Source organism: Bombina bombina, chromosome 6 (genome assembly GCF_027579735.1).
Source record: "Bombina bombina isolate aBomBom1 chromosome 6, aBomBom1.pri, whole genome shotgun sequence".
In the NCBI taxonomy this organism is placed as follows: domain Eukaryota; kingdom Metazoa; phylum Chordata; class Amphibia; order Anura; family Bombinatoridae; genus Bombina; species Bombina bombina.
The window spans coordinates 911615893-911642668 of NC_069504.1; the positions used below are offsets into that span (position 1 = coordinate 911615893).

The following is a 26776-nucleotide window of genomic DNA, read 5'->3' on the forward strand; positions in this document are numbered from 1 at the left end:
ACGCTGGTTTTGATGGCTAACGCCAAACTCTAAATCTAGCCGTAAGAGAATACCTAACTATTGCCTAGATTACGAGAGCTAAACAGGGTGCAAAACTAACGCCCCAAAAAATGGGTTATTTCACTCACCATAGCGCTGCCATTACAAGTTACTTAAAAGCCTCTTTGTGATTTGACGTGCTCGTGCACGCTTTCCTCCATAGACATTAATGGGGATAGAGTGCTAGAAAAAATTTTTACACCTGAAGTGTGGAATGAAAAATCTACGTAACGCAACCCCATTGATGTCAATGGGGAAAAATCTAACACCATAACATAAAGCTCATAAGATTTCAGAAGCTCTCATCCTATTGGCTGATTTGAATTTGAAGAATCAAATCAGCCAATAGGAATGCAAGGTACTCCATTTTAAAATGGCTACCTTGCATTCAACTTCAGTGTACGGCGGTGACCGCATGAAGAGGATGCTCTGTGCAGGATGGGATCCACTTCCAGGATAGCTCCCCTCTGCGCCGCCGGGGTGAAGATAGAAGATTTCCGAGATGAAGGTGTCGCTGCCTGGATGAAGACTTCTCGCCACCTGGATGAAGATGGATGTCCAGACTTCAGGAAATGTGAGTAGATCTTATGGGGTTAGTGTTAGTTTTTGTTTAGGATTTTTTAGAGTTAGGTTTTTTTATTTTGGGGGGTTGGTTGGGTGGAGGGTTTTACTGTTGGGGGGACTTTGTATTTTTTTACAGGTAAAAGACCTGTATAACGTAGGACAATGTCCTACAAAAGGCCCTTTTAAGGGCTCTTGGTAGTTTATTGTAGGTTAGGTAGTGTTTTTATTTTGGGGGGCTTGTTTATTTTTATAGGGCTATTAGATTAGGTTTGATTGTTTTTATTTTTGATAATTTTGTTTATTATTTTTTGTAAGATGAGTGTTTTTATTTTTCGTAATTTAGTGTTTATTATTTTTTGTAATTTTAGATTTTTTATTTTTTTTCGTAGTGTTAGGTTTTTTAAATTTGTAATTTAGGTTTTTAATTGGTAGTATTTTTTATTTTATTAGAATAGTTATGTAAGGTTAATTTATAGTTTATTAATAGGTTTATTTTTATTTCACAGGTAAGTTTTTAGGGTTAATAGGTTTAGGGGTTAATAGTTTAATTTAGTGTTTTGCAATGTGGGGGGGGGGGGGCAGTCTAGGGGTTAATAGGTTTAGTAGTTATGATGTGGGGGGCTGGAGATTCAGAGGTTAATATTGTTGGCGATGTGGGTGGGCGGCAGATTAGGGGTTAATAGGTTTATTTAATAGTCGCAATGTGGGTGGGCAGCAGATCAGGGGTTAATAAGTTTAAATAGTGTTTGTGATGTGGGAGGGTGGCGGTTTATGGGTTAATAGGTAGTTTATGGGTGTTAGTGTACTTTGTAACACTTTAGTTATGAGTTTTGTGAAACGTTTTTGGTACACAAAATCCATAACTAAAGGGTGGGGGCCCAGCTAAAAAAAATTTAATTTTTTTTTACAATAAAAAACGTTGACCTGCCACTGCTGATATCATGTGAGTGTGACGTGATGCTTCACTAGTGTCTCTGACTACATTGGTGTTTATGTGTGTGTGTATGTATGTATGTGACTGTGTGTGTATTTATGCATGTGTGTGTGTGTGTGTGAGTGTGTGTGAATGTATGCATGTATGTGACTGTGTGTGTATTTATGCATGTGTGTGTGTGTGAGTGTGTGTATGTATGCATGTATATGTGTATGTTTGTGGAACCAGCAAATTACAGACCATGTTACTACAGCATGGGGGCGGTGAGTAAACAGTGTCAGTCTATACAGTACCACTATATACAGCGCGGGGGGGCTGGACAATGTCACAGACTACTGTGGTCACTTTATAAAGTACTGGGGTGGGTAGGGTCAGGCCAGCCATCTCACCGGCAGATTACAGACTGTCACTGACTTACTATATACAGTATTGGTGGGTTAAACAGTGTCACTGTATACAGTAAAAGGGGTTAGACCATCTCACAGACTGTGGGCACAGGGTACCTCCTTTTGCAGACTTGTAATCTGATTCACATTTTTTTTCTGTGTTAAATGTAAAAAAAAAATATATGCAAATCTGTTTCTTGGATTTTGGAAATCCTTTAATGTATTTACTGGGGAAATGGATCGCTATACAAAGCAAATAATATATTAATAATGTGCTCTTCCTATGGAAAGGCACAAAAACAGAATTGGAAAAATTCATACAAATATTTAATATCACTGAGAAAAATATCAAACTGACATATCAAGCAGATTTAAATACTGTGAATTTCTTAGATCTTACCATCGGAAAAAATGAAGATGGCAGCATTGACACAAAAATGTATCAAAAAGAAACATCTACAATTACCTTATTGCACCATACCAGTGCCCACCCTCCAAGTACGCTCAAAGCAATACTCCAAGGGGAATTCATAAGACTGGGAAGAAATTGCTCCAATGTACAAACATATTTACAAGAAAGCACTGAAATGATGGAAAGACTAATCCAAAGAGGATATAGTAAACGATCAGTGAAATCAGCCAGAACGGCAGCTTTAAAACAAGATAGAAACAACGTATTAAAACCTAAAGCCAAAAATCAAACAGAAACATGTCCAAGATTAATTACCACATACAATCTACAAATGCAACAGATAATACAAATGGGCACATACTACAAAATGATACCACACTTGCACCTATGATAGGGCATAAAATAACAACAGGGTACAAAAGACCCAGAAATCTAAAAGACCAATTGGTTCAAAGCCACTACATTCATATCCCAAAGAAAACACCAAAAGACCCAGGAATGTATCCATGTGGATCATGTTCAGCATGTACGTATGTAACTATAATCAAACAAAGCATTATACATGGCGGTCGACATGCAAGAAAGTTTACGTAGGCATGACAACCCGCTATGCCAGAGTAAGAATTTTGGAGCATGCCAATAACATCAAAAATGCCACAAAGGATGTATCAAAAGGTAAACCTATCACATCAGTGGCACAACATTTTCTAAAAATTCACAAATTTGGATTATTGATTTTCCATGATACAGAAAATCTCTCTGGGCATAAGAGAAGGAAATCTGGAAGAAGCACTTTTAAAGTCAGAATGTAGATGGATATATCTATTAGACTCCATACAACCAAAAGGACTCAATGAATATAACAATTACTTTGTATATATATATATATATATATATATATATATACTTTGCACATTGACCGCAGCTCATTACTACTTACTTAATAATGTTTGATTAAGGATTTCATCCCTTTCCAAGGCACTTTTCACCTATTCACTTAATAATTATTTGTATTAATTACTTTGTTACTTTGTAAGCAACAATACACAACATTTAATAATGCAATTAATTTGTGACACTCAATCACTTACGCCTAGATTACGAGTTTTGCGCTATAGAGGGTGCGAAACGAATGCAACAAAAGTTGAGTTATTTCACCCTCCATAGGGCTGCCATTACAAGATTCTGAAAAGCTGCCTTGTGCGTGCAATATGGTGGCAATAAGCTCCATACCGCACAAAATCCAAGGGCTGGGAATATGTGCTCGTGCACGCTTTCCCCTATAGACATCAAAAACTAACACCTGAAGTGCGGAATGGCGATCACCGTAACGCAACCCCATTGATGTATATTGGGAAAAAAGTTACACCCTGACATAAACCCCAAGTCTAAAATAAAGTTATTAACCCCTCTGGCCTCCCACATCACCGCCACTAAATATACCTATTAACCCCTAAATCGCATGCTTGACAAAGGGAGGAAGTTCCCGAAACGTCGCTGCTTTGTTTGCTGTGCTCCAAATAAAAACAATTTCTTAAACAACTGATTGCTGCCATACTTCTTGGACTTTAACCCCTAAATCGCAAACACCCACATATCAAACAATTAAATTAAACTATTAACCCCTAAACCTAACAACCCCCTAACTTTAAATTAAAATGACAATATCCCTATCTTAAAATAAATAAAAATGTACCTGTGAAATTTAAAAAAACTAAATTTAAACTAACAATTAACCTAACATAACTGTTATACTAAACTGTTATGCTAAAATTACTACTAATTAAAGGGACAGTCAAGTCCAAAAAAAAACTTTCATGATTCAAATAGGGCATGTAATTTTAAACAACTTTCCAATTTACTTTTATCACCAATTTTGCTTTGTTCTCTTGGTATTCTTAGTTGAAAGCTAAAACTAGGAGGTTCATATGCTAATTTCTTAGACCTTGAAGACTGCCTCTAATCTGAATGCATTTTGACCACTAGAGGGCATTAGTTCATGAGTTTCATATAGATAACATTGAGCTCATGCACGTGAAGTTACCCAGGAATGAGCACTGATTGGCTAAAATGGATGTCTGTCAAAAGAACTGAAATAAGGGGGCAGTTTGCAGAGGCTTAGATACAAGGTAATCACAGAGGTAAAAAGTGTATTTCTATCACAGTGTTGGTTATGCAAAACTGGGGAATGAGTAATAAAGGGATTATCTTTCTTTTTAAACAACAAAAATTCTGGTGTTGACTGTCCCTTTAAATAAACTAAATTACACATTAAAAAAAAAACTAACACTACTAAAAAAAAAAAATTAAACAAACACTAAATTACGAAAAATAATAAACGGAATTATCCAAAACGAAAACAATTACACCTATTCTAATAGCCCTATAAAAATAAAAGAGCACCCCCAAAATAAAAAAACCCTATCCTACAATAACTTACCAATAGCCCTTAAAAGGGTCTTTTGTGGGGCATTGCCCTAAAGAAAACAGCTCTTTTACCTGTAAAAAAATACAATGACCCCCAACAGTAAAACCCACCACCCAACCAGCTAACCATTGCCCTGAAAAGGGCATTTGTATGGGCATTGCCCTTAAAAGGGCATTCAGCTCGTTTACATTGCCCTTAAAATAGCATTCAGCTCTTTTTAAATAGCTCAAACCCTAATCTAAAAAAAAACCCCACCTAAAAAACACTAACCTCCGACGATCCACTTTCAGTTTCTGTAATCCGGACATCCAGGTGGTGAGAAGTCTTCATTCAGGCTTGGAGGTCTTCATCCATCCAGATGGCATCTTCTATCTTCATCCAGGCGGCATCTTCTATCTTCATCCCGGTGGTGTCTTCTATCTTCGTCCCTGCGGCGCGGAGAGTGTCCATCCTTGAAGAGATCCGGTGTGGAGCGTCCTCTTCATACGGTCACCGCCGTACACTGAATTTTAAAAGCAAGGGAGCCTTTTCAAAATGGCTTCCCTTGCATTCCTATTGGATGATTTGATTTTTTAAATTCAAATCAGCAAATAGGATGAGAGCTACTGAAATCCTATTGGCTGATTTTAATAGGGGTTAATAGGTAGTTTATGGGTGTTAGTGTACTTTGTAACATTTCAGTTATGAGTTTTGTGAAACATTTGTGTTGCTCAAAACTCATAACTACTGCTTTCAGATAGCAGAATGGATCGTGTCGGTATAGGCTGGAACACAAGCATTTTATCCTCACAGCACAACCTGTAATACCGGCGCTATGGAAATCCCACGCAAAAATGTCATTTGTTTGAGTGCGGGATTGACCTTGTGTTACAGGCTAAAATGCTTGCGGTATAGCTATACCGACAAGACTCGTAATGGCTGCGTTACTGTTTTTACGCTGAAATAGCCATTTTTCAGCATTAAAACCATAACGCAAAACTCATAATCTAGGTGTTAGTTTTTCATATACTTTACATCCACTTCACTTTATTAAGATAATTTTTATTTATGTGACCTATCTCTTTAACTATATGTGCACACAACCACTCTTCTTTTCAACACACTTTTAAGTAAAAAATTCAAAGAAACGGACTTCCGCATAATATTTAGAAACATCTATACCTGCACCCTTAGAATTTACACGCACCAAATGTGAACCAAATTAAACTACTTTCCACTTCAAAACATTACTGGTATCTATCACCCTAGAATTTTATAACCCATTTAACGCTAGAGAAATACTAACATTAATAGACACCATACCCCAATGACACTCTATTAAAATAGGTCAGAAATAGTATACACAGTGTTCTGCGTAATCTTGCTTCTATCATTAAAGCATCTGTCAGTATTGTTATGCTACTAATATATTTAATATTTTCATTGTAATACTAACCGGTAATAAATAGATCAAAAACCCTGCATATGGTCCTATTACCAAATAATGTCTCTGTGGTATAAAACAAAGTACACACAACAAGTGAAAGTATGTACAATAAGAACATTTAGAACCTATTCATTTGCAGCAAAATAAAGAACTTCCTGATAAAGTAACATATATTATAGTAACCAACATGCATAAGTTTGCAACATGTAACAGAGTATAGCATAAGGCTTCAAATGAAAAATGTATCCCCATTTGATGCCTAAACATGATTGACATGCAATCCTACCAATCAGAATCAAGATAATCCCTCATGATCATCCAATCCCACACATAAGGTGGGATTTATGAACAGGTAAATAGATTTACCAAACAACCGGCATTTAACCCCTCTGAGGAAGCGTGAGCGAAACACGTGTCAGGGGTCTGACTTTCAGAGAGTACATACTCTCGTTTTTTAACTGCTTGCTCTCCATGATAATTGTTGATTGCAATAATTTTTCCCAATAGTTTGAAAATGTGTGTTATATTCTGAGATCAGACGTTATGCTATGATAGTGAAACCAGTCAGTTAAACGTGAATCTAGCCCCTGCTATAGAATGGGCTTAAGAGACAGAATCTATGACACTGAACAGCTGTGCTAAAGTTAACTGTATAAGCAAGGTCTATTTAATTACAGATAGAGTATTAGCTAGATAGCTTTAATCTCGTAATCTGACATCCCACATATTAACAGGTCCTCTTGTTACAACGTTATTTCAGAATTTATTAATAGCCAGCTACAAAAGATAAACACCTAGATTACGAGTTTTGCATTAACAGGGGTGCGGTGCTAACGAGCTGTTTATGCTCACCGCTCACTTACAGACAGCGCTGGTATTACGGGCTTTTAGAAACCCGGCGTTAGTCACAGAAAAGTGAGCGGAGAGCAAAATTTAGCTCCACATCTCACCTCAACACCAGCGCTCGTGCATGATTTCCCCATAGGAATCTATGGGGGAGAGCCGGCTGAAAAAAAACCCTGCAAAAAAGCAGCGTTCAGCTCTTAACGCAGCCCCATTGATTCCTATGGGGAAACACATTTTATGTCTACAACTAACACCCTAACATGAACCCCAAGTCTAAACACCCCTAATCTTACACTTATTAACTCTTAATCTGCCGCCCCCGACATCGCCGACACCTGCATAATATTATTAACCCCTAATCTGCCACTCCGGACACCGCCGCCACCTACATTATACTTATAAATCCCTAATCTGCTGCCCCCAACATCGCCGCAACTTACATTATTTATTAACCCTAATCTGACGCCCCCAATGTCGCCGCCATCTACCTACACTTATTAACCCCTAATCTGTCTCCCCCAATTTCGCAGCCACTATAATAAAGTTATTAACCCCTAAACCTAGTCTAACCCTAACCCTAACACCCCCTAACTTAAATATAATTTAAATAAATCGAAATAAAATAACTATCATTAACTAAATTATTCCTATTTAAAACTAAATACTTACCTATAAAATAAACCATAAGCTAGCTACAATATAACTAATAGTTACATTGTATCTAGCTTAGGATTTATTTTTATTTTACAGGCAACTTTGTATTTATTTTAACTAGGTACAATAGTTATTAAATAGTTATTAACTATTTAATAGCTACCTAGTTAAAATAAATTCACATTTACCTGTAAAATAAATCCTAACCTAAGTTACAATTACACCTAACACTACACTATAATTAAATTAATTACCTAAACTAAATACAATTAAATACAATTTTAAAAAAATATCTAAAGTATGAAAAAAACCCCCACTAAATTACAGAAAATAATAAAATATTTACAATTTTTTAAACTAATTACACCTAATCTAATTCCCCTAATAAAATAAAAAAGCCCCCCAAAATAATAAAAAGCCCTACCCTATACTAAATTACAAATAGCCCTTAAAAGGCATGCGGGCATTGCCCCAAAGTAATCAGCTCTTTTACCTGTAAAAAAAAGTACAATACCCACCCAACATTAAAACCCACCACCCACACATCCAGCTTTACTCTAAAACCCACCCAATACCCCCTTAATAAAACCTAACACTAACCCCTTGAAGATCACACTACCTTGAGAAGTCTTCACCCAGCCGGGCCGAAGTCATCAATGAAGCCGGGCGAAGTGGTCCTCCAGACGGGCGGCATCTTCTATCTTCATCCATCCGGCACGGAGCGGCTCCATATTCAAGACATCCGACGCAGAGCATCCTCTTCCAACGAAGTCCAACTGAAGCATGAAGGTTCCTTTAAATGACGTCATCCAAGATGGCGTCCCTTAAATTCCGATTGGCCAATCAGCCGAAAGAATGCCAGCTCAATCCTATTGGCCGATTAGATCAGCCAAAAGGATTGAACTGCAATCCTATTGGCTGATTGCATCAGCCAATAGGATTTTTCCTACCTTAAGTCCGATTGGCTGATAGAATTCTCCGCGCCGGATGGATGAAGATAGAAGATAGAAGATGCCGCCTGGATGAAGACTTTTGCCCATCTGGAGGACCTCTTCTGCCCGGCTTCGATGAAGACTTCTGCCCATCTGGAGGACCACTTTGCCCGGCTTCGTTGATGACTTCGGCCCGACTGGGTGAAGACTTCGCAAGGTAGTGTGATCTTCAAGGGGTTAGTGTTAGGTTTTATTAAGGGGGTATTGGGTGGGTTTTAGAGTAAAGCTGGATGTGTGGGTGGTGGGTTTTAATGTTGGGGGGGTATTGTACTTTTTTTTACAGGTGAAAGAGCTGATTACTTTGGGGCAATGTCCGCATGCCTTTTAAGGGCTATTTGTAATTTAGTATAGGGTAAGGCTTTTTATTATTTTGGTGGGTAATTTTATTAGGGGATTAGATTAGATGTAATTAGTTTAAAAAATGTAAATATTTTATTATTTTCTGTAATTTAGTGGGGGGTTTTTCGTACTTTAGATAATTTTTTAAAATTGTATTTAATTGTATTTAGTTTAGGTTATGAATTTAATTGTAGTGTAGTGTTAGGTGTAATTGTAACTTAGGCTAGGATTTATTTTACAGGAAAATTTTAATTTATTTTAACTAGGTAGCTATTAAATAGTTAATAACTATTTAATAACTATTGTACCTAGTTAAAAAAAAATTCAAAGTTGCCTGTAAAATAAAAATAAATCCTAAACTAGATACAATGTAACTATTAGTTATATTGTAGATATTTTAGGGTTTATTTTATAGGTAAGTATTTAGTTTTAAATAGGAATAATTTAGTTAATGATAGTTATTTTATTTTGATGTATTTAAATTATATTTAAGTTAGGGGGGTGTTAGGGTTAGGGTTAGACTTAGGTTTAGGGGTTAATACATTTAATATAGTTGCGGCGACATTGGGGGCAGCAGATTAGGGGTTAATAAATGTAGGTAGGTGTCGGCAATGTTAGGGATGGCAGATTAAGGGTTAATAAAACTAAACTAGTGTTTGCGATGCGGGAGGGCGGCGGTTTAGGGGTTAATATATTTTTTATAGTGCCGGCGATGTCTGGTTCGGCAGATTAGGGGTTAAACATCTTTATTTAGTGTTTGCGATGTGGGGGGGGCTCAGTTATGGGGTTAATAGGTAGTTTATGGGTGTTAGTGTACTTTTTAGCACTTTAGTTAAGATTTTTATGTTACGGTGTTAGCCCATAAAACTCTTAACTACTGACTTTTAAATGCGGTATCAGTCTTGACAGGAGAGGCTGTCCCACTCACTTTTCATTAGACTAGCAATACCGGCGCTATGCAAGTCCCATAGAAAATATAGGATACGCAATTTTCGTAAGTGGATTTGCGGTATTTTCGAGTCTGATCAAAAAAGTGAGCGGTACACCTGTCATTTCAAGACACGTAATACAAGCAGGCATTAAAAAGCAGCGTTAGGACCTCTTAACGCTGCTTTTAAACCCTAACGCACAACTCGTAATCTAGCCGAAAGCTTGTATCTGACTGCTTGATATTATACAAACCAATTACAATGTTTCACATCTAGATACAGGGGTCTGGCTTCAAAGAGTACATACTCTCATTTTTTTAACCGTTTACTCTCCATGATAATTGTTGATAGCAATATTTGTGCCAATAGCTTATAAATGTATGTTATATTCTGGGATCAGACGTTATGCTATGATAGTGAAACAAGTCAGTTAACGTTAATCTAGCCCCCCCGCTATAGAAGGGGCTTAAGCAGACAGAATCTATTACACTGAACAGCTGTGCTAAAATTAACTGTGTACTCAAGGACTTTATAATTACAGATAGAGTATTAGCTAGATAGCTTTAATCTTGTAATCTGACATCACCACATATTAACATGTCCTCTTGTTACAACGTTATTTCTGAATTTATTAACAGCCGGCTACAAAAGATATTGTGTGTATCTGACTGTTTGATATTATACAAACCAATTACAATGTTTCACATCTAGATACAGGATTCTCAAAGGAATTATTCACACACCTATGCTATATTTTGATATCTAGATAGTTTAAGTGTTTTAAAACATGTATGATTGAATAGTTAAACCAATAAAGATAAAGAGGCCCATTTACCAGGCTCTTGTGAGCTGCTGGTGCAATGCTGAATACGGAGAGCGTATTGCTCTCTGCATTCAGCGATGTCTGTCGGACCTGATCCGCACTGTTGGATCAGGTCCGACAGACATATGATAAATAGGCCTCATTGTATGAATGGTTAAACAATCGTTCCTGTATTATTCAGAGAGAATTTATCCTATACAATTGTAGGGGTAAAGCACTCTTTTGTTACAGACTTTGTAACAATTTTTTCTATATTTATATATATATATATGATACTGTTCATATAAAATACATATCTCTACCTATATATATCTATAGATATGCAGGTATAGGTATATATAATAAAACACATACATTTGTATGTATATACACACACAAATCAATAAAAGGAATATTTGCCAAACTTTGTAAAATAAAATAAAGTCTCTTTATTTAATTGCGACTAAAAAACAGTCTAATGGAGTACTGCAGCAAACTGCTGAACATGCACACAAACACGCTGGAGTAGAACTGGATGGCCTACACGTTTCGATTTACACAGCCATAGTCATAGCCTGATACACACACACACATATATATTTAATTATTTTTATATATACGTATATATATATATATATATATATATATATATATATATATATATATATATATATATATATATATATATATATATATATACACACACACACACACACACGTTCCTTGCCAACTAGGGATATAGCTGGAAAACTGTGAATTCATAAAAAGTTACATTTTACTGTTATGCATTTAAAGCAATAACAGGGCAAAAAAGGTTCAGGCTTCAATGAGCCCGACAACACTAAAACAATACAGTATCAACACTGTAACAACGCTGTAACAACATTGTAATAACACAGTAATAACACAGTAAAAACACAATAACACTGTAACAATAACACAGTAACAACACAGAAACAACACAGTAACAACACAGTAATAAATGTATGTTATATTCTGGGATCAGACGTTATGCTATGATAGTGAAACAAGTCAGTTAACATTAATCTAGCCCCCGCTATAGAAGGGGCTTAAGCAGACAGAATCTATTACACTGAACAGCTGTGCTAAAATTAACTGTATACACAAGGACTTTATAATTACAGATAGAGTATTAGCTAGATAGCTTTAATCTTGTAATCTGACATCACCACATATTAACATGTCCTCTTGTTACAACGTTATTTCTGAATTTATTAACAGCCGGCTACAAAAGATATTGTTTGTATCTGACTGTTTGATATTATACAAACCAATTACAATGTTTCACATCTAGATACATGATTCTCAAAGGAATTATTCACACACCTATGCTATATTTTGATATCTAGATAGTTTAAGTGTTTTAAAACATGTATGATTGAATAGTTAAACCAATAAAGATAAAGAGACCCATTTACCAGGCTCTTGTGAGCTGCTGGTGCAATGCTGAATACGGAGAGCGTATTGCTCTCTGCCTTCAGCGATGTCTGTCGGACCTGATCCGCACTGTTGGATCAGGTCCGACAGACATATGATAAATAGGCCTCATTGTATGAATGGTTAAACAATCGTTCCTGTATTATTCAGAGAGAATTTATCCTATACAATTGTAGGGATAAAGCACTCTTTTTTTGTTACAGACTTTGTAACAATTTTTTCTTTATTTCTATATATATATGATACTGTTCATATAAAATACATATCTCTACCTATATATATCTATAGATATGCAGGTATAGGTATATATAATAAAACACATACATTCGTATGTATATACACACACAAATCAATAAAAGGAATATTTGCCAAACTTTGTAAAATAAAATAAAGTCTCTTTATTTAATTGCGACTAAAAAACAGTCTAATGGAGTACTGCAGCAAACTGCTGAACATGCACACAAACACACTGGAGTAGCACTGGATGGCCTACACGTTTCGGCTTACACAGCCGTAGTCATAGCCTGATACACACACACACATATATATTTAAATATTTTTATATATACGTATATATATATATATATATACACACGTTCCTTGCCAACTAGGAATATAGCTTGAAAACTGTGAATTCATAAAAAGTTACATTTTACTGTTATGCATTTAAAGCAATAACAGGGCAAAAAAGGTTCAAGCTTCAATGAGCCCAACAACACTAAAACAATACAGTATCAACACTGTAACAACGCAGTAACAACACTGTAATAACACAGTAATAACACAGTAAAAACACAATAACACTGTAACAATAACACAGTAACAACACAGAAACAACACAGTAACAACACAGAAACCACACAGTAACAACACAGAAACCACACAGTAACAACACTAACAACACGGTAACAACACAGTAACAACACTGTAATAACACAGAAAAACTAATAAAAATAAGGTGAACCTGATTACCTCTAATGCGCTACCAACGGTGCTAGCAGTCCCAAAAATCAATAGTCACAAAAATCAATAGTCACAAAAAATTGTCCACTGTGTAGGTGGTAAAATGGAATACCTTCTCCTGTGTGTGGTAGTTTGATATTGGGTCAGGCGGCATCTTGTTTGAAAACCCCCCACCTTGTTCTTCCAGTGTAGCAGCTCTTAGCTGTGTCAGATGTAACAACTACGTCTTTCCACTCCAAACCATAACGCGTTTCACCCCTCCCACAAAGGGTTGGATCCAGGGCTTACTTAGATATGACAATGAATTACACATTGTTATTTTGTTACTTATATTTTGGGACTATATGCACAGAAACCGTACAGTGAGATTTGCATTATAACAGACTGTAGTTTGCTTGGCAACATTGGTTCCGGAATCCGGACACATGGGGGCCTATCTATCAAGCTCCGAACGGAGCTTGACGGCCCATGTTTCTGGCGATTCTTCAGACTCGCCAGAAACACAAGTTATGGAGCAGCGGTCACAAAGACTGCTGCTCCATAACCCTGTCCACCTGCTCGCTGGAATTCAACCCGATCGAGTACGATTGGGTTGATTGACACCCCCCTGCTGGCGGCCCATTGGCCGCGAGTCTGCAAGGTGGCGGCGTTGCACCAGCAGCTCTTGTGAGCTGCTGGTGCAATGCTGAATACGGAGAGCGTATTGCTCTCCGCATTCAGCGATGTCTTGTGGACCTTATTCGCACTGTCGGATCAGGCCCGCAAGACATTTGTTAAATAGGCCCCATAGAGAATGTTTTTCTCATCACTCCAAAAGTCCCCTGTGCTACCGGTGCATGTCTAAGAACGCTTGAGTGCCCGGTTTAGCCAATACTCACGGCTCTTAACAAACTTTGAACTCTGTGGCCATCATGTTATTGTATTCTTAATGCACCTCCATTGGAGCATATTTGCATAGTAGCTGGCAGGCTTTAGTTTTGCAAGCTTGCAGGGGATCATCAACTGTCTAGTTTCTGGTTGTAGCTCTGGTACATATGCCGGACATATCATGTGTGTGATTTTATTTTTTGTCGAGTGTGTTTGTTTTTTAGGCTCTGGAGTGGGAAACAATATTCCACTTCTGCTTATATATTTCCTTTTGTAATAAAGCGCAGATTTTTCCATAAGTGTAGCCTTGGTCAGCGTTACGTTTTTGGTAACTGTCCTCTCTTTTTTACTTTGTGACTACTGTAATAACACAGTAGCAACACTGTAACAACACAGTAACAACACTGTAACAACATGATAACAACACAGTAACAACACTGTAATAACACGGTAACAGCACGATAACAACACGGTAATCACACTGTAACAGCACGGTAACAACACTGTGACTACACAAATAACAAACATAGAATTCTTCTATTATTATTTCTCCTTTTTTTTTATTTATTTATTTATTTATTTTGTCTTACCCTCATAGAAATGACACTTTTTCTTAAAGGACCACTAAACACAGCAGATTTGCATAATCAACAAATGCAAGATAACAAGACAATACAATAGCATTTACTCTGAATTTCAAATGAGTAGTAGATTCTTTTCTAACACATTTCAAAGTTATGTATATTTTCACTCCCCCTGTACCATGTGATAGCAATCAGCCAATCACAAATGCATATACGTATAGTCTGAGTGCTTGCACATGCTCAGTGTAAATATAAAAGACTGTGCACATTTTTTTTAATGAAAGTAAATTGGAAAGTTGTTTAAAATTACATGCTGTATCTGAATCATGAAAATTTAATAAAACCTGAGTGTCCCTTTAACGTAAGGAGTACTAACAGAGTATGGCAATTTTTACAGTACATTAGATTTCATACAACTCCATTTTTTATTTCAGTGTATTTTTTATTTCAGTGTACTATTTTCTTCCAATCACTCACTACACTCACACAATTATTACCATCCAGGTACGGTATTTATCCCCTTGCACCCACAACACACATCATATTACATTTTTCACTTTCCAATTCTTCATCCAGCTTCACATCTGTCACTTGAACTTTTCACGCAATAACCTTTTCTATTCATGTAATCTTAATATACCCTACTAGTTGAAAACTCATACAATTTAAACATTTTTTTAGTTAAAATTCTATAAATGACTGCATTCAAGTAATCAGCTTTCCATTCCCCAGATTGGAAAATGTGTAAAACTGTTTGATTTTCGGATAATTATTTTCATTGTTTAAATTAAATTACATTTAAACAGGGACTAACAATGTACCTCAGGATATGCAGCTGAAAATAGCATAGGAGCAGCTAAGGCAATAGATAATGTTTCACATTTTAAATGTCAACAAATGAAAATATAACCACCTGCTAATTTAAACAATTTTTTAAGTACTACATAAGAATGTTTAAAGGACAATGACTAACCCTGAGAGATATGTCACGGTTTAACATTATTAAGTTTAGCAATCTATCTATGTTAAAGCAATATTAAAAACAATAAGTAGAAATTTAGAAAACGTTGAGAAAGTCAAAGAATGTGAAATTGAAATATAACAGGAAATATGAACTTTAACTGATATGATAGTTGAATTGACAGTATTGTAAAGCTGACAGGCGTGCTTTGTTTCCTAATACTGTATATTATGAAAAGTAATTTTGCTTCTTCAGATCTTATTTAGATCTGTAAAAAGCATGTTAGCATAATTAAATGTAATCTAATAATATAATGAAGGGTATGACATACGCATATGTATGACGTATGTATATTATTTTCTTTACCAATAAGCCTCTGAAAATATTTTGGCATATAAAACACACTTTCATATGACATGTCTTAATTTTAATGTGACATGTTGATAAAAATGCCATCAATTATCTTACTATTTCTCTAGAAATTAATGCCTAATATATCAAATATTTGCATGAGGGAAGTGAAAAGGGTAATCAGCCATAAATCATCAATGGAAACGACATTTTGATACCCGTTCTGGCCTGTAATATGCTATGCATGTGTGGCTTCTGAATTTGGTCTGTCTATGTGGCTGGCCACCACATTACTAAAAAGCATATTACAGGCCAAAACGAGTTATGGTCATGCGGTTCCCATGGATAGTTTGTGGTTGATTACACTTATAACATCTAGCCATGTGTGGTTGGTGAATTTGGTCTGTCTATGTGGCTGGCCACCACATTACAGGCCAGAACGAGTTATGGTCATGCGGTTCCCATGGATAGTTTGTGGTTGATTACACTTATAACATCTAGCCATGTGTGGTTGGTGAATTTGGTCTGTCTATGTTGCTTGGAAGGTGCCATTCCGTCAAATTTTGCAAAAAAGTGTATTACAGTGTTAACATGTATAGGAACATGGCTTCTGTGGGTGTATTGTGGATGATTACATTTATCACATTTAGTCATGTGTGGCTGGTAAATTTGATCTATCTGGTTTGCTTAGAAGATGCCGTTCTTTCACATTTTGTGAAAAAGTGTTTTACACAGGGGACAAGTATCAGAATGTGGTTTTTGTGGATGTTTAGTGGCTGATTACACGTATACACCTCTATTCATGTGTGGTGAGTTTGATTTGTCTGGGTGGCTGGGAAGGGGCCATTTTACCACATTTTGCAAACAAAACGAATTTATACTTACCTGAAAAATTCATTTGTTTATGGTGGTGAGAGTCCATGATACATTACTTATGGGAATTACCCTTCTCTTCACTAGGAGGAGGCAAAAAGTGCCAAACCCCAATAGCTCTATAAAACCCCTCCTACCTCACACATACCTTAGTCTAACATATAGCCAAGCAAGTGAAGTAAGAAAAAACAATAAGAGCCATAAAAAGAGCAGGGTAAAAAAGATGTGCTTAACAAAAAACTAATCCCAGAAAAACAAGGTTGGGGTCTCATGGACTCTCACCACCATGAAAGAAAATAATTTACCAGGTAAGTATAAATTATGTTTTTTTTTTTATATACAGGTGGTGAGAGTCCATGATCCATTACTCCTGGGAACTAATACCCAAGCCGTGGAGTCCATGAGTAATAACTGAAAGGGAGAGATTTAAAAAACATATTTTTCACTGAGAAATTAAATCCACAACCTCAAATAAATATTACTCATTTTAATGATATATATACATAAAAAAGCAAACAGGCAAAAAAATCAAACTGAGACAACTGCCTGAAGAAATTTTCTACCAAAGGCTCAAAATGGAAAATGTAGATAAAGTAAACAAAGACCAAATAACTACCTAATAATTAAGATCAACTAAAGTCTTATTCTTGAAAGTCCAAGAAGTTGCAACTGAACTAGTAGAAGGAGCAGAAATCTGCTGCAGAGGGGGCAGACCTGCCTCCAAAAAAGCTTTGAAAAACAAAGCTAAAGAAACAGTCATAGGATCAGAAAGAAGAACAAACTAAAAGTTTGTCTAAAATCCTAGTAGCAGCAATGAAATATTCAAGTGTCCAAACAATATCCAAGTAATGCAAAGATCTCTCTGAAGCATACCTAGAAAAAGGACTCAAAGAAGGAACAACAATCTCTCAGCTAATTTTATCTGAAGAAACCACCTTAGGAAAGAAAGTAGATACATGACCAGTCTATGCATAGTTTGAGAAAGGAGGAACCTGCAATACCTTTAACACCAGAAAAGGATTCTATGGAGGAGAAATAGGCTTAATAACAGGTTAATATGAACCAGAGACTGAACAAAACAGTGAACATTTGTATGATTAGTAATCTTTATGATGAACAAAACTGTAAAAGCAGAAAAACTGCCCCATTAGAGAACTGGCAGATAGACTATAATCTAGACCATCCTGCAAAAACTGCAGAATCCTAGAAATTCTGAAAAAAAGTACAAAGTACAAAGTACAAAACCTTCCAGATTTTCTTAGTTACAGGCTTACAAGCCGGAATCAGGGTTTTAAATACAGAAACCTCTGTCTAAGGATCTAGCAATCAATTTCCATGACATCAAGTTCAGTGACTTGAGATCTGGATGGGAAAAAAAACAAACCTTTAAATAAGTGGTCTGACCACAGATGAAGAGGCCAATGAGGCTTACAAAAACACAAAGATAAAACTTTCAAGAGGGACCATGATTAAAAAAAGCTTGAAGAACCACACAAATTCAAAACAAAAACTGGTAACCTATCCTCTAGACTGGATACTAGACTCCTTACACTCTACAAGAAAAAAAAGACAAATAAAGAGTAATCTGCTAAAACAATTGCAGATAATCTCTAACCACTGATTGCACCTAAACAGATAAAATGGGTTGCCAATGCAGTGAGCTACTGATGGAAAAGAAGCAGGATTCCAGGACAGACACAGCTTCTGAAGTTTATTTCACCAGCAATAAACACACTAGGATAGAATCTTAAAGGGCCAGTAAACCTAAAAAATAATGTTATATAATTCTGCACATAGTGCAGAATTATATAACATTATATTAGTGCTAGTTTTTTATTACATAAAATATCTGGTGATTTTTTATAAAAAGAAGAGGGTTTTCCAGACCCGCCCTCTGTGCTCTACTGAGCGGGTCTGGTTTTCCCTCAGAGCGCATCGGGCCAGCTGTTTAGTCACAGCCCGGCCCAACCGCGCCATAACATTCAATGCAGCTCGCTTCTGCGGTAGGGTTTTTTTGTTTTTTTGCCAAAAGAGCTAAATCGCAGATGCAATTTAGTGTTAGTTTAGGTTTTTTTGAGGGGGTGAGCTTTTTTAAGGGGACTTTATATTTAGGATAAGTTTGGGTTTTTATTTTTGGTAATGGTTTTTTATATTTGATGTAATGGTAGTTTTTTTTATTTTTTGTAATGGTAGTTTATTTTTTATTTTTTTGTAATAGTAGTTTTTTTTATTTTTTGTAAATTTGATTAGAGGTGTTGGGGGGTATTTTGCAGTGGGGGTTGCAGTGGTAAGGGGGTTTAATTGTTTGGGGCATTTAGCAATGGAGCAATTAGCTGTTAGGGGGTTGATAGTGTAGCGGGGTAATTTGTGGTGGGCTATGTGGCGGTTTAGGGGCTAATAGTGTAGCGGTGTAATTTGCAGTGGGTTATGTGGCAGTTTAGGGGTTAATAGTGTAGCGGGGTAATTAGCGGTGGGCCATGTGGTGGTATAGGGGTTCTTACTGCAAATTTCTTTAAAGCCCAAACTCTTTACATGAGCTTTGAGTTTATGCAAAAAGTTTGAAAGTAAAATCTGATTGCATTTGAGTGATCGCAACTTGTTATCCAAGTGCACATTGATGCTCAATGGCGACCATAGAAAATATGGGGAACGTAAATTACCGCAAGTTTGCTCAAATTAATATTGCAGTTATTTAAACAGAGCGCCACTTGTAAATAGAGTTGAGTTCAAAATATACCACAATCTCATGATCGCGTTTGCGCTTCTCACACAAACGATTGCACTCCATCTTTAATCTAGCCCTGTGAGGGAAAAGAAAAATAACTCCCTGAGGTCTGCTCAGAAGGAAGCTCAGAAACGTCTGAAAATTAGCTCCTCAGCTTCAGAAATGTTCCTGATCATCTAAGAGCCTGCTGAGAATGAGGGCCAGAGATTGAGACAGAACCTCAATTTTACTGTAAATGTGTCAAAGTGCCTAAAATTGTATGTAGCATTATCTGGTGCATGCAACTATGTCCTCAGGTTATGATAATAATGTGTACATGTTCATGCTAATATCTGTGCGCTATGTGAGTGCCAGTACCAACGGGTCTTGGGGATTTATAGAGCTTAAAAGAGCTGAGATCAAGGGGTTTGAATGCTTACCCATCATCCATCTCTTTTAAGCTCTAGGAAGCACTTCCTGGCTTCATGTTGGTGGTGTCACCAGCATTGCCAGATTTCCGAGGGGATGTCCTAACCTCAGCCACCTCGTATGGGCCTGTAACTGCAGGGGCAGGGGGTGATGAGCTCCAATAGGGCCCCCCTCGATGGTGACATGTGGTTGTCATACACAGTTAAATGGCTAAAGTCTCTTCAAATGTTCCTTGATAATACAGTACAAATAAGGCTTCTCATTCAGTAATTTTTAATCACTCCTGTTTAAGGGTGACATAGTTTATTCTTTAAAATGTGTTACTTCCTCCTAGGCATGTAAACAGAACTGCTAGTTAACGCATCATGTGACCCTGTTTGTATATCCTTATCAAGTTTGACATTATTTTAATTAATTTATTTTTCTTTTTTTTTTTTTGTTTGTTTTTTTTTTGCATCAGCAGACACAAAGTTCTAAAGAACTGTTTAGCATATTGCTATTTCCATTTCATAAAAGGACAATAAGATATGAGATTATATGAAATAATTTACTATGCATAGTAAAAAACAACAACTTTGCAGTATAGTATTATTATCTCCCCCCCCCCCCTTTTCGGTGAGAATTGGAAGTGCACACTGAAGACTTTTATCAGCAGTGGTTTCTGCTCCATTCTGAGTGTAACTTCTATTGTGTGTTTAACCCCTTTGCCGGGGTTAAATACACAGTAGTGCAGGGTGGATAGCCTTAATATTACATGTTCTATTACAAAGTAAAAATTAGAGCATTTTTTTTTTTACTATAATGGCCCTTTAATGTGCAATAATAAATATAAAAAGGAGACAGCATTCCCTCCAACATTATTAAAGTATTCATGTGCTTCTTCCAATCATTATTACTAAGGGCATTCAAAATAATGGGGAGATATTACTCATTTTAAAATATTTTTGATTAAATAAGCAGTGCTTAATTGCTTTAGTAGCATTTTAGATCAACTTACAGAGCATGCACTGGTTGCAAAATGGCTGAAACATTAGGATAATGCTAGTAATCCTTCTTTAACAAAATAAGTTCAAATTAGTAGACATCAGCCAAAGAGGGCTAAAAACATTAATATATATGTAGAACCTCAAAAAAAAGGAATAAGTAATAAGTAATTAAAATAAGATACTTATAAAATCAAAACAATGTTGAAAGAAAAAATGATCTTATGTTTAGCAAGGCAACATTAATTAGAGTCTGAAAATTAATTTTGCTCAGATCCACGAGCATATTGTGCGTTTTATTAGACAGAAAAACACATTTTTATTTCTCAAACAGTTATTAGTAGAGTAAATATATTTAAAGATACAAAGGCATAAGCTTTCTTAGTAACACAAAGGGTTATTATTGTTTGGTACGTAAATAACTATACTGTGCTGGATGCTGTTGTGGGTGATGTATGGTTTGGGCTAGTAGATGTATGATTACATTAATTATTTATTAGATATTATGAGGTCCAAGTTTGAGTTGATAAAATATTTGTTACCCTCACCCTTTATCCTAATGCCAAACTTCCCTCCAATGCATGATACTCTCTTTTATATTCCCCATACAGGCCCCACATGGCAAGAGTTGATAAAAAAAATTCTTTAACCCTCCCTTAATTTTAATAGAGCCCTCTAAATTATCCCCATCCAGTGCAGAATACCGTCTTTAATCTAAATACCCCCATACAATGCCCCCACTGGAAGAAACACCCCTTTAAGTCTGCCCAAATGATCGCTACCACTACTATGTGATACCTCCCTCATTGCAAAACATCTAAAATCTAAACTATTCTAAAAAATTAACTCCACTCCCCTCAAAAAATTTGGTCAGAAAAAAAACACTAATTAAAGGGACATTAAACCCAAAAACATTTCTTTCATGATTCAGATAGAGGATACAATTTTAAACATTCCAATATATTTCTATTATCTAATTTGCTGAATTCTTTAGCTATGCTTTGTTGAAGAAATAGCAATGCATATGGGTGAGCCAATCACACAAGGCATCTATGTGCAGCCACCAATCAGCAGCTACTAAGCCTACCTTTATATGCTTTTCAGCAAAGGGTGTCAAGAGAATGAAGCAAATTAGATAATAGAAGTAAATTATAAAGTTATTTACAATTGCATGTTCTTTCTAAATCATGAAAGAAGCAATATGGGTTTCATGTTCCTTTAAACCAGACATCCTCAAACTTGGCCCTTTAGAGGTTTTGGAACTAAATTTCCCATGATGCTCAGCCAGCATACCAGCTGGCTGAGCATCATGGGTAATGTAGTTCCAAAACCTCTGGAGGGCCAAATTTGAGGATGTCTGCTTTAAACCCACAAGCCAGTTACTTTTGAATCCAGCAGAATAACTTTCTAATAGCAGGTCCCCTGTATCATCATCCATATTAGGGGTTTCCTCCTATGAATGGAAAAATGGAGGTAATGCTGGTTAGTTAATCTAATTACCCAATTAGGATTGAAGACAGGCAGGCTGTTATAAGTGAGTTTGTCCACAGTCAAAATGGAGCTGTTACCTATCACTAAAATAATATGCAGTACTAAGGTCCTTGATTTTTATCTGCACTGAAGTGTGGTGGTTAGAAAGCCATTATTAATATCAAAAAGACTAAACAAATATTAAAAATGTTGAAAACTAATATTTTGTTGTGCAGGGTTTTGCTGATTCAGAGACATAGTCAGTGCCTGTGAGTCACTATTTGTATAATTAACATGTTTATAAAAGTCAAGCTTATATTTACCTTTACAAATGAACATTGAAATTACTGTGTTTTAATTCCATACACATTTCATAGTTTAAAAGTGTTATCTGAGTAATATTTTTTTTATTATTTAAATATGAACTGAGCAATGCATTTGCAAGAACTAAAAATCTACACAAATAGCCAAGATATGCAAATCAATATAGAATGCTGCTGAAATAGAAAACTGCAAAAATACTTTGAAAGCAGCTTGAAAAGATCTATCTTATTGATTAGAATAGCACTGTCAATATTTCTCAATGAACGATATTAAATTGCATTTGAATGGTGTCAAATTTGAAAACTCTACTAAAGCCCACCATTAACTTTTTACAGCTCTTCTGACAGATTGGAGTATACACCTTTCTCTTCATTTAAATGATTAACCAGCAATTAGTTATATTTCTTTTTTATTTGCAATTTCAAGTCCAAAGTATTAGGGTGTTCAATAAAGATTAAATAACACTTTATAATATATAGCGGTTTTTAACAAAATAAAGATTTATTAAAACTATGGTGTCCAAATGTAATTGCTAGAACCATAAGGTAGGGAGCACTGAGACAATTTAGATGGAGTTAACATTCCAATTTATACATAGATTAGTGAATGTAGCGAGTGCATGTTGGGAAATTATATAAATATTTATGCTGGGGAACTTTGGAACTTTCCTCTTTTGCTATTGTCATTGATTTTTTTTTTTTTACTATTGCCTAAGGAGGTAGTGAGAGCCAATAGATGAGATACATTTCAAAAAGGGTTGGATACATTTTTGGCTAAAACAGAATTCAGGGATATGACTGCTTGTGTTAAATAGGTTGGCTTCTAATTGTATTAAGGTAACTTCAATTGGTACCTTCTTTACTGTTAATTAGGTAAGATTTGTATAGATAGAACTTGTTGGGCTTCTGTCTTTTTCAACATCATCTTTTATGTTACTATGTATGTATCATATTTCACAGATTAACTCCTTTTCTTACATAATATATTAAGAAGCCCTAAGAAGCAATGATGTTTGTATTGGTAAGAACAATGAGCTATAAGACTTCCATTAGCATGACTGCTTTTAAGATCTTACTATCCCTATACTTATGATGCCCACCCTACAATGGTAAGGACATTGTGACTGAATAGAGGTGATTTCTGTAAGACAACAGTATTGAAATGTTACACTGGTTCTTTTGAGTAAGATTTTTCTATGGGCTTCTTTAAAGGGACAGTTTACTCAAAGATTTTCTCCCCTTTAATTTGTTCCCAATGATCCACTTTACCTGCTGGAGTGTATTAAATTCTTTACAAGTAGCTCCTTTACCCTTATATTGGCATTTGAAATTGCTAATTTAGCATGTGGTATCCCCACCTATTCTGAAAGTTTGTGGCCGCGCGTACCAGCTATAGATAAGCTTTGTAAACGCAGCCAGCAGAAGAAATTACACTCCCAGTGTGATAAAGCAGAGATAAGGTAATAAAATGTTGATTTTCCATTGTTCTCTCAAAGTATTGGTGATTGTTTTAAGGACAGCTATAAGATAAAGAAGCAGGTATATGTGCACAATGTGATACAGTAATGAGATCTGATTATACCTACAAGCTCAACCCATTTTATTAGGCTGTGGCTTCAAAACACAAAATCAGAGCTTTAATATACAGAAATAAACCTTAAAAAGCTAATTTTCATACATTTTTACTCTGCAGTTGGTAAAAAAAGCAATTGTAAACACATTAAGGGAAAAACTATTTTACAGTATACTGTCCCTTTAAGTCAAATTACATAGACAATTGAGACTTTTGAGATTAAATTATGTTAGATGTATTGCGCATGTGTGATATTAACTACATTACTAAAAGTTTCTTATTTAGTACGATGACTGCAAAATAAATACATAAATAAAAATATAAACCTGCTTTTGAAAGATAGAAATAGATTTCATTGTAGACATAACTGTTTACAGATGTATATTGGCTTTATCAATTAATGTACAAGTTCAGTACTTATTAAACCAAACGTACCTGTTTTAATGTAGTTGGGATTTGAGTCTAAGAAGTTTGGCAATGCTAAACCAAAAAATAAAGAAAACCCCAAAACAAACAAATTCCGAGAAGAATTCATATCAACAAACTGTAGATTGGAGAGACCGATAGCTGTTATCATTCCTGTAAATAAATAATAAAATATGTCAATCTTAATTTTATTTTTCAACAAAGTAATATATTGTAATTATGTCATTGCTGATACACTTTATATAAACTATTGCTGCTAAAGACTGTATGGCAAATAGTAACAAAACTGCACCAGTATTCCAGGTGAGTCCTAACTTGTGATCTATAAAGTTGCATAAGAACCCCATTTTTTTCTGGAACTAATATCCCTGTCTATGTAACCAATCATTCATCTGCAGCCCTGCTGTATAGTTTACAAAATTTAAAATTGAAATAATTCCAATGACCCATTCAACTTTCAATGCTTTTTTTTGCATACTAAGGGCTAGATACTGAGGCCCAATTATCAAGCTCCGAAAGGGCCATGTTTCTGGCGAGTCTTCAGACTCACCAGAAACACCAGTTATGAAGCAGTGGTCTAAAGACTGCTGCTCCATAACCCTGTCCGCCTGCTCTGATGAGGCGGACAGGAATTGCCGCAATTCAACCCGATCGAGTACGATCGGTTTGATTGACACCTCCCTGCTGGCGGCCCATTGGCCGCGAGTCTGCAGGGGGCAGCGTTGCACCAGCAGCTCTTGTGAGCTGCTGGTGCAATGCTGAATACGGAGAGCGTATTGCTCTCCGCATTCAGCGAGGTCTTGCTGACCTGATCCGCACTGTCGGATCAGGTCCACAAGATCTTTCATAAATTGGCCTCTATGAGTGGCGTGCAAACTGTTGCACGTAAGCGAAAAGGGGTTTATCCCACATCCCAAATGTGAGTACATACAGTATGTATTTATGTATTTATATGTGTATATATGTATTTATGTATTTATATGTGTATATATGTATTTATGTATTTATATGTGTATTTATGTATTTATGTGTGTATATGTGTATTTATGTATTTATATGTGTATATATGTATTTATATGTGTATTTATGTATTTATGTGTGTATATGTGTATTTATGTATTTATATGTGTATATATGTATTTATGTATTTATATGTGTATATATGTATTTATGTATTTATATGTGTATTTATGTATTTATATGTGTATATATGTATTTACAGGTAGAAGGGAAGATGCTGTGAAAGGTTCCTATGAGATAATCAAAGCTAATCCCAAAACATACACATAAATCCCCTTAAGGTGAATTAAATAGAAATGTGAAAAGGGGGGGATACGGCGAAGAAAAATATATGTTTTTATGCTCATTAGTCTGATGCCAGCATCTTATTTTTATTCACCATACATAAGTATTGATCTTGTATTAGCCTATAAATATAGACTGTTTTCTTCTTATACATACATTTTCTATATGCATTCCTGTAATATAATACTTTTCATTAAATAGTGTCTTGACAGATTTACAACTTTTGCCCCTTTTTGATAATCAGCTCTTCTTATAGGAGCGCTTCTCCCTATCCCCCCTTTTTCACATATATATGTATTTACATACATATATACATACAGTATATTAACACAAAAAACATGTATACAAATAAACATGTATGTAATAAAAATCAAAGTTATGCAAAATTAATATTTAATTAAAACCGTGTATGTAATTTAAATATTTTACATTCCAATGTTCTTCACATAGTGGAGTATGTTCTAATTATTTTTAAATAGATATTCCTATATAAAGCCCTATATAGCTTTACCTATATATAATTATATCTATCTATCTAACTAGTTATCTATCTATCTATTTATCTATATATATATTTTACCAAAAAAACATTATATATATATATATATATATATATATATATATATATATATATATATATATATATATATATATATATATATACACACAGGGAGTGCAGAATTATTAGGCAAATGAGTATTTTGACCACATCATCCTCTTTATGCATGTTGTCTTACTCCAAGCTGTATAGGCTC

The 26776-nt window shown here is 35.5% G+C and overlaps 1 protein-coding gene across 1 annotated transcript in view; it reads right to left on the reverse strand.

The window, feature by feature from the left end:
• Positions 1-26776, reverse strand: part of SLC23A1 (solute carrier family 23 member 1) — a 604245-nt gene that overhangs the window by 119232 nt on the left and 458237 nt on the right. The window contains exon 13 of the mRNA XM_053718546.1: positions 24726-24869. Within this exon, the coding sequence (XP_053574521.1) occupies positions 24726-24869 (144 nt within the window). The remainder of the gene's footprint in view (positions 1-24725; positions 24870-26776) is intronic.